We start from the raw sequence: 9,779 nt of genomic DNA on the forward strand, positions 1-9,779 counted from the left end.
CCAAACACATAAGTAGTATGCCCAAAGCAGAGGAGAAGAGAATTCACAGGCATCTACCTGTTGTGTCTGCAATGACAAAAACAGCAGAAATATCCTCAACAACTCACCTCAGTATCATTGTCATCAAACAGAAGTGTGTTTCAATGATTCATTAGGCCTGGATACCTGGCACAGCTGAGAAAGCAGACTGACAGCCAACGCTCGCTACAGATGATTGGTGGCCAGAGTTGCTTGTCCTACAATGGCCATCCTATCAATCTGTCAATCCTTTCCGTGTCCGGGCCGGGTGAGGTTTCCCGTGTTGAGTCAAATTAAGCCACAGGCTCCACTCCTGGAACTGAAGGGATTTTTGTTTTTTAAAACCCTGACGTCTAGCAGTGAGACTTTACATACTTCAACTTTAAGACTTTAAAGTGAGAAATCTCGACAAAATCAGATAAATGTCTCCAAGTCTTTTGCTGTGACAAAGTCCATTCATCTGATAGTGTCAGAAATTTTCCCTAGCTTTCGCCATCATCTCTTTCTCACTAGACCGTAAAACACAAACAACACCTCTGTAAATAACATGCAGTAAATATGTGGTAAACACTTACTGCACTCTCACACATCCAAAAGAAGCCAGTCCAATTCCCTGACCGACCAATCAGAAAATCTAAAGTCAAACCACTGCCACACCGGAGTGTACCGAGGGAAGCATCAAATTATAGCATGCTATTAACATCACTGAGTAACTAGTTTGTGCAACGTTAGCAATACATGGTGGAGATTTGGAATTTAATCAATTATTGATTTTACTGAACTGCAGGTTAAAGTTAAATCTAGTGACAGGTCACCACCAACGGTTGAAATAAAATTGTAGAGGCTTGGTGCCATCATGTTGGACACTGAACATTTGATTTAGTTTTAAATACTAAGGAAGACTGCACACTAAAAAGCACTAATGAGTAGCTAGCAAGTAATGTAAAACCAGTACGACGTACGTTAAAGGTGTTTAAGGTACCTAGAAGTGAAAGTGAAACTTCAAACAAGTCCTGATTGTGTTCGACATAAATGCTTCTTTTTTAATGAGAGAGCGTGCTGTGTGTCAGTAAACTAGGGCATGGGTTAGATACAGGCATGTGCAAGTGCTGCATGATTCGGTATGACACAGCTTTGTGTGAAATTTAATCTAAATGTAATCTAATTTAATTTTAAAAAATGTATGATGTAACAAAGAAGATATATTTGGTCTTCTCTGCGTGTAATTATAAGATGTGGTAATATTTGAACATGAGGAAGACTGTAAGACTGTAAAACATGTAAATGTATCTGCAATTTTGCGAGTGACAAAGTATTTTTGGAAAACAGGATGCTGGTACCACTTGTGATCTGCATGCAAGTAGCGTGCATCAAGTGCTTTAGTGAAACGGGCAACAGCTCAGAAACAGGCTCTTAGGAGCTCCAGCATCTTTCTGAGAGGATTGCCAAACATGAAAGCAGCAGGAATCACCTGGAAAAAGCACAAAATTTAGGCTCGCTTGGCAGTGAAATTATAGTGAGATTGCTCTGCATTTCAAACAGGGAACTGAGCAGCTAAAGGCAGCAAGACAAGGTGAGCAGGTAGGTGCTCAATGGGATTATCAGCCTAAATTAAAACTGTGTGAAACTGTCCTGCCGTTTTTTTCCCCCATTGAACATGTAGCCTGTGGAAGCACGTCTCTGTTCACACATGCCCTACACCATGTGTGGCTCAGCTCAGCTGTGTGTAGTCGAGCAGTGATGTAGAGTGTGAGATGAAAAGGGAATTTGTGCAACAATTTAAGTAACATTTATGACGGATCAACATCAACTCAAGCTGCTACTAATTACTGATTTCAACAGAAGACAACATAAATGTTTTTGCACCCACAGGAAACCCACCGAGGCGCAGCAAGGACATGCCAGTGTCACACAGAGAGGCTGCAAAGTGACAGTGCAAACCACTGCACCTCAGATTCCTCTGTGGTTTCACCAAGAGTCGAAGATTCAAAAGTATTCACTTATCTGTAGTACAGGGGTTCGCACTTAAACCAGGGTAGGGCCTTGCTTTGTGGAGCTGGGTGTGTATATGCACTCCTGCATCTCTTTTGCTTTTACATCGCTGTTAAATAACATTAAATAAAACTTTGCACTACTAATGTGTCATATGGTGGATTTGTAGTCAGAAGATGTCAATCGCATTTAAGCATAATTATCTGAAGATCCACTAGCTAAGAGGCCGCTTATAGTCTGTCAAAACTAGATTCTGAAAAATGCATTTAACATTTTTACATTACGCTGCAAAAGTTGTTCAGACAGACGTCAAGAAGGGATTTCCCCATTGAAATTAGTCCGTAGAAATATAACACTGATTAACCGTTTCCTCTGCCTCAGGTTTGTTATTGGACAGTGAGAAATGTGCATACGTGAGCTGTCTCAGTTTCTTGAGTCATAAACAATGTTACTGAAGCCTTGCACACAGATTGCACTGAATGTGTGTAGGCACGTTCCTGTCTTTACCTCTAACATTAATCTAATTTGATAAGCAAAAGCCCTGATGTATTAAAGTGTCACATGGCAAGATGTTACTTTTTTCTCAAGACCACATTTTCCCTTCTACAGCTTGCCTTGGCAGCGAGTCCTAAAATTGCTCCATTAGGAGGCTATTATGCTTTATCAAGGGATAGGTTTCAAGCTCTGTTTGCTCTGACTGACAGGTTTGCTGGAAGTAGCTTGCTCGTTCCACCTACTGCTCCATTCTGCTGCTGTCCTTGACACAAATTAGGATAGTCTGGCACTCGCTACAGCCAAGAAGGCATCTGTGACTATAGTCTCATGAGCTGAAGTCAACAAGAAATTAAATAGCTCCACAAAATTAGTATAAATTCTTCCCACATTCCCAATAGTGAAGTGACGAGCATGCATTTAGCTAACAAAATATTTGACTGGCAAGCTTTTCTTTCTTTTTAAAAAACAAAAACAAAACAAAAACACAGGTGCATGTTTGGACTTTATCGCGCGCTCTCATTCCCTCCTCTAAAAATTATCTGCACCATCAGGAAAGCAGACTAAAAAGTCTAAATGGCCCTCATATGCCCTGCAGCCACAAAGAGGAACGGTGATGTGTAAATGCAGTGCTAACAGGAGTGCATTTCACTACATGCATGTAAACGCGATACACCCAGCCACCCAGCTACCCACCCACGCGCACACACACAGAGGATGTTTTGAGCGTGCTGCAGTGTGGGCACCGGGGGCCCTGAATGAAAAACATGCTGGTAGAGGACATGTATCAGAGGTTTGTCCACTTGTGGAAAAAAAAACATGTTGATCAAAGATCCAACTGTGGCTTCTTCCTGAAAACGGGAACTGTGAGTTTTAGCACAGCAAATGATTAGCTTGACACTTTCCTCACCGACTCAGCTAAAGCCTCTCCAGTTTGATGGTGCGTGGTGACTCTTTGGTATATCAGTCCACGGGTGACACTATGAATGAGCTTCTTGAAAGCCAACAGATTGAGTTTTACTGTAGATGAAGAAAATATGTTGCTGCTTTGATATTTTAATCACAGAAATGTTGAAACGAATCAATATTTTTCATAGAATCGGAAAAAAAAGGTTCTATGTGCAGCGTAAAGGATGTCACTCGTAATGATGAGCCCACACCCACACATTTTCGGTTAGCCATCATCCACTCTGTTCCACAAGGGTGTAGTCGTGCGGTGCCATGTTAACACTCATAACATGGTTAAGGTCCGTCTGCTGTCTCTTCTTGATTTGGTTATTATAAATACTGATAAATCAAGAAATAGCCAATATTATCCCATAATATCAACCTGCCAATAACTCGATGGGGCTCTAACTCAACAGTCTAGTAAAACAGAAAAAATGCAATAAAAGCTGCAGTGATATGGGAGGCATTGCGAACAGGGAAATAAACCCTGAAGTAAACCTTATCCAAACGGATAATCTGATAAACTGAGACCTGAATGGGACAAAAGTGTCATCCGCTGTACCGAGAATTGCAAAAATTACGAAACCCTGACACACTCAAGAATTAACATATTTTTACAGGGTTTTTTCTTCCTTTTTTCCAAGAGAAACGGGGAGCAGGAGAGCTAACTGTACTGTTTCCCAAAGGTAAACGGTAAAAATAAGAAAGTACTACTGCTTCCCAGGGGCAAATGCATGAATTTTATTTAGTCATCACCCTGTTTTCCTCTGGAAAAAAAAAAAGTTGTTGACAAAAGTTACACCTCTGACTGTTTTCTTACCAGTGGTTTTATAACGGGGCAGGTTGCGGTAATGTATCATTAATTGAGTTGTTGGTGGCTAAATAGGCAGGTGTTTTTCAAGACAACGCTTAGAAGAATGAATAGAGGTCTTAAATTTCTCCTATTCTGTGTTCACATGTACAGGCTGGCAGCCGGGGAACAACAAACACAAACATAAACTTATGGTTCTAATTAGAGATCATGTTAGCAGTGGAAATGCGGAATAAGGAACCCACCATTTAGCAGCTAAAACGACAAATCCTGGCATTAACTAAGTTATTAAGCTGCTTAATGTGCGACTAAGTGACCGATCCAAGCCGCAAGCCGATGTTTTTGGTAGCTTAAGCAGACAATGAAGGTGTGAGACAGAGACAGGTGCTTGTTTGTAGATAAGCAGCATGGATTAGCTATAGAGCAGTGTCTGCGGCTTTGAACCACTGCGCTGGTTATTAGCCAGTGATTGCTAAAGATGTCGGTTTTTTCATAAAGACTTGTATACAAAGCCCTTAAACCTAACCACAAGACGCTAACACACCAAAGTGCAGAAGGTGTGAAAACTCTTCGGACGTGCAGACGCCAGAGTGAGAGACAGGAGATGCTGCTCCACTCTGCGGTCCCCACTTGCATTCAGTGGAATTCCAGTTATGGCCTCTGGCTCTGAGCCAAGCGCCCCACCATGAACTCTGATGCTTCTGTTAAATCAGCACCTTCCACCCTACAATTCACAACAGCGATACAGCTGCTGTTTAGAAGCCCTGCAGAGAAAACGACTATTCGCATTAATAATCCGTCACTGTAACAAATGTTAACAATTAACAATATTAAACCTTTTGCCCCCCCTTTACCATGACATCATCGTACAATGAGTTATCCTTTCCTCAGCCCACCTCAGCCTCAGTTCTTTCCTGCGTTCGGTCACTTACAGCGACATTTGGAAGCAGGCTTTTTGCCTCCTCGCTGACAGATTCCTCCCTGTTTGACTGCAGAGCGCTGGCGCAAAATGGCAGCTATAGAAAGAAGAACTTGCACCACTATTCTGAGGAACTGACACTACAATCTGAGGGCAACTGTGGATGATTTAGGACATGCTGTACCTTCAAAGAAACCGCCCCATTAAGATTTTTGGTTTATTTAACCGGCGCTCCTATCTCGGGGTGTTTTTGCACCTGTCCGTTAAACCTGTCAGAGTGGCGCTTCCAGCCGGGCACATTACTGTCGAACTGAAAGAATGTCTTTTTCGAATGACCCCACCTCCCTCTCTCTCCCCACAACAGGATATTGCTCAGCGGCACGACAGGAATAAGGTCGTACGGAGACATGTAGAGGCAGGCCACAGACAAAGATTCAGTGAAGAATTAAAAAACAAGAGGCAGGAGAGAGATAGGATCTCTCGGGCACACAGAGAGGGATTTGTGTTCGCTCTGGCCTGTCTCCTACACAAACACTACATTAAAATAACTCCTCTGGTTTTTTGTGTGTGTGTGTGTTACAGCAGATGCACTTCCAGCTGGGAAATAACCTGACAAGGCAGATGATACGCAATAGGTGAGGGTGAGGCCATTCTGTGGAGCACTGATGATACCGACAGAAACAAAAGGCACGATGGAAATATTGATATCTTAGGATGTGCTGAATCCACTGCTATCAGCAAACCTTGAATCAAGAATATTGCCCTTTGTATGCTCCCATCCAAGGCCACACCCTAAAAAAAAAGTGTTGCTAGGTGATCTTTTTCTCTCGGTGTAGTTTGGTGACCGGGATCTCTAACAACACAAAGGATGAGCAGAGGAAGGGTTTTTTGTTTTTTTTTAGGCCACAGCAGAGTTGATGGGGATTATATGCTGCGTCACAGGAATGATAATAACAGAGAGCAAGCCGCTGCACAAATTCAGCTGGCTCTCTGTTTGGGTTAAAGCTGCCGTTAGATGCTGAGAAAAGAGCTTCTTATTCTACAGAAAAAAAGGGGGGTGAGACAGAAAGCTTTATCAATGATACATCTCCCTGCATTGTTGCTTTAATTACAAGGTCCAACCCCTACGTGTCTGCCACGAGGCCCCGAAAACACTGACGCAAGACCTTTGATGCAAGAAGAGGACAGCATTAAAGTCCAAAGTGTGAAATATAACGGTGCCGAGAAGTAAAACTCGTCCACTGCATTCTTTCACTGGAAAAACTTGGTATTCTTGTCCTATGAGCAGTATGCAAACACACACAAGCAGGCACACAAAGATGACAAACAAAAGTAAATTGACCCATGCAGTGAAGGGACCAGGAGTTATCCTGTGAGGGAATTTTGCTGGCAAGGTTCGGGTGCACATCCCCCACAAATCAATACAAAGATGTAATGAGAGCGCCCCGGAGAATGTTTTGGAAGAGTGGTGTGTTCAATCCATTCAGTGGAGCGCTGCAGACTGGTTTGGCACACACTGGCCCTGCATTACCCTAAGACACTTTATGTTAGTTTTTCCTGGTATGCATCAGCCGCCTATAGGTCTGGCCTACCTTATATAGCCCAGGAGTCACATGAAGCCTAGATAAATCTGATCTTCTTATCAATAATGATACAGAATCAGAATGAGAGACGGACTAATCTGGCAATGTGAATGATAGCTTAAAAGGCCCTCTTTGTTCTAGAAAGGCTTTGTAAACACTGAGAGATTCCTTTAGGAGCTTTACAGTACAGCCATGTTCATTAGAGCCATGAGGCTTTCCTAAGTAGAAAGCCCTGTAATTATATCCAAACCTTTGATTTCGTTGAACTAACCCCAACAGACAGACTGAAGCTATGCTGATCTGCGCTGCGGGCTTGAAGGACTTACTGTTGTTGGACTTGAGATCCCGGTGAATGACAGGGACGATGGCTTCACTGTGCAGATACAACATCCCTCTGGCTATCTGCACAGCCCAGTTGACCAGGACGTGCGGCGGTATTCGACGGCCTGCCAGAGCACGGCTCAGCGGCCCACCTGAGGCGTACTCCATGATGAGGCACATGTTGGGCTCCTGCAGGCACACGCCCTGCAGGGCGATGATGTTGGGGTGAGTGAGCATGGAGAACAGACGGGCCTCCTGCCTCACGTTCTGCGCTGTCACACTGATGTCCTCGTCCGGGTCTTGGCGGGCGGCCTTCACCGCCACCAGCTCTCCTCTCCATGTACCACGATACACTTTTCCAAATCCCCCGACCCCGATGACCTCCTCCAGGCTCAACTCCCGGAAATCTACCTCTTCAGGTTCAAACTCACCCACCACAGCCGGAGCGAGCTCATCCACCACGGCACTGCCCGGGAGTTTTCCATATCCACTCGGCTTGAAGGAGCCGTAGTTGGATGGGAAGATACCCACCTTGTTGTTGACCTTTCCCGCCCACCAGCCCTCATCCCCTGATATCTCCGAGTCCAGAGAGAGGACTTCCACCAGATCGCCTTTACGTAAGGTGAGCTCATCTTTACAGGATGCCTCATAGTCAAATAAGGCTGTCCACACAGGGTTGGTGAAGTTCCCTTTTTGCGATTGTTCCAAATTTTTCCAGTTGGACAACGGGCCACGGCTGAATATATTCTTCAGTGGCTCCATGGAGCCTCAAGCAGATGTTTTGACTGGATCTGATTTAGCACCCCAAGGGTTTGAAAATAAAGTACAAAGGAGTACTTTATTGCGCCTCGCTCCCTTTCCTGTCTTTCTTGTTGGCTCATCAGGGACTAATGAAATGTGTTCAAAAGTTGGACCAACAAGTGGGCTAGAGGAGAGCAGTCAAAGACAACAGAAGCGCAAGTGTCTTTTATTCATCGTCGCATTAAACTCGTCTCTCCATCGGATGATTCACTAGAGATTGCTGTTGTTTGATTAAGGCTAAGTGTTTCAAAGCTCAGAAAGACAGCACTGCTTCCACTGAAATTATCTCTGTTCAAGTGATGTGGTGTGTGGTTTCCCAACACATGGTTTAAGCACAATATCATTTCACCGGCCTGTATTTAAGGGCCTTTCGAATCACCTCATTATGGCTAATTTAGCTCTTCTTCCCCCTCATTCAAAACTGCCACCTGTTGAGTCCTGACTTTGTTTTGTTTTTTTTAGAGAGGGAAAGTGTAAGAAGACGAATGAAAACTACTCCGCTTACTGCGAAACACTCCCAGGTACTGCTATTGCAACTGGTAATAAAGGTTCCCACCACACTTAACTGTCCATTTTGAGTTTTTATGTATTTTTAGCCATTAAGTGCAGTGGCCACCACAAGCAGGAAGCGCTGAAAAGCGGAGAAGAATAGCAGGAAAGGAGCATTCAGTCCAGCCAACCAGTGTTTTACGACAAGTTTCAGCGCTGTCCAGTTCGCATTAAGCCCAAAACTCCAATAACGGCGTCTCACCGCAACTTTGCGGCACTTCCGCAGGAAATCCCGCATCCCATTGCGCCAAAGTATCCATGCTCACGGTCTTATGGGAAGCACACGAATAGCCAGCCTTTACCATAACATAAAGCAAACTTGGGGACCGCCGACTTTGTAACAGGAAGAGCTCTCCAAACCTGCTCGGCTCTACTTTCCTCAGAGAAACGCAGTAAAAACAAATCCCGTTAGTTCCTGGTGGGAGTTCAGCGCGTGGCCTGGTCCGGCTCGAGTCCCCCGTTCTTACAGTCGGTATCCAAAGAGCGGAACAACTCCATCATAACTTCATATCACACTTGTCTTCCTCACACAGAGTTCACTCGCCAGGTTGTCGAACCACTTCTACGTCTGCGCTTACGGTCAGTGGAGAGGGTGGGGTTTCAAAACTTTTTTTTCTCTCCCAACAGGAAAAGAGTCAGATGACAGAGCGTCGTCAAGTTACGGGAAGCGGCGTAACGCGTTCTCTTGAAACTTTCAAAATAAAACTTGTGGGCGCCTTTACGTGGTTGCTCTATAACTTAGTTACTTAGAAGTTGGAAGTGTCTAGCTGCCCAGCTATGCAGCACAATACGCTATAATACTAACTTATATCTACATTTACTGTTACTAGAACTACCACTACTACTACTATTGTTGTTGTTAATAATCTTGTACGAAGCCCCGTGTAATGTAATTTCAAGTATCACCCCAATCAAGTCAGTCTATATTATATACCTAATAAAAGTACCCATGTCTGAACGGGATACTATTTTGCAGCAGTAACCTGAGGTAAGAAATGGTTATTATGACATGTGAGTAAAGGTAAAAGAATAAAGTTAAAGTGGTTTGTGGCCTCCTTTAAAAACATATAGTTTGTAGTTCTGATACTTTTATTTTAAAAGACTTCCGCAGTTCCGGTGTTTCGAAGTTAGCTAACTTCTTGTTAGCTAACTTCACCAAATTAAGCAGCTACTTACAAAACAACAACAAAGAGGAAGTTTTTGCCTTCGCATACATTTTTTTAATCTAGTCCCATTAAAATGAGGTTTGACGAAATGACAATAATAGTCATTTAATGATGTGATTCTGAGATACTTGGTAGAAGAGACACATCTTTTAACCGCAGATGTTGTCTTGATCTTACGG

General features: G+C 43.6%; 1 protein-coding gene across 2 annotated transcripts in view; it reads right to left on the minus strand.

Annotated features, from left to right (window-relative positions):
- LOC102206973 (mitogen-activated protein kinase kinase kinase 11) overlaps positions 1 to 9,086 on the minus strand; it is a 47,085-nt gene extending 37,999 nt beyond the window's left edge. For both annotated transcript variants that reach the window (XR_311972.1, XM_005741842.1), the window contains exon 1: positions 7,090 to 9,086. Coding sequence is in view for 1 of the 2 variants with exons in the window: in XM_005741842.1 (XP_005741899.1) it covers positions 7,090 to 7,846 (757 nt within the window). In the remaining variant the exon portion in view is untranslated. The remainder of the gene's footprint in view (positions 1 to 7,089) is intronic.
- Positions 9,087 to 9,779: the final 693 nt, after the last annotated feature.

The sequence above is a fragment of the Pundamilia nyererei genome, unplaced genomic scaffold, assembly GCF_000239375.1.
Source record: "Pundamilia nyererei isolate P.nyererei 1_Seehausen unplaced genomic scaffold, PunNye1.0 scaffold00114, whole genome shotgun sequence".
Classification (NCBI taxonomy): domain Eukaryota; kingdom Metazoa; phylum Chordata; class Actinopteri; order Cichliformes; family Cichlidae; genus Pundamilia; species Pundamilia nyererei.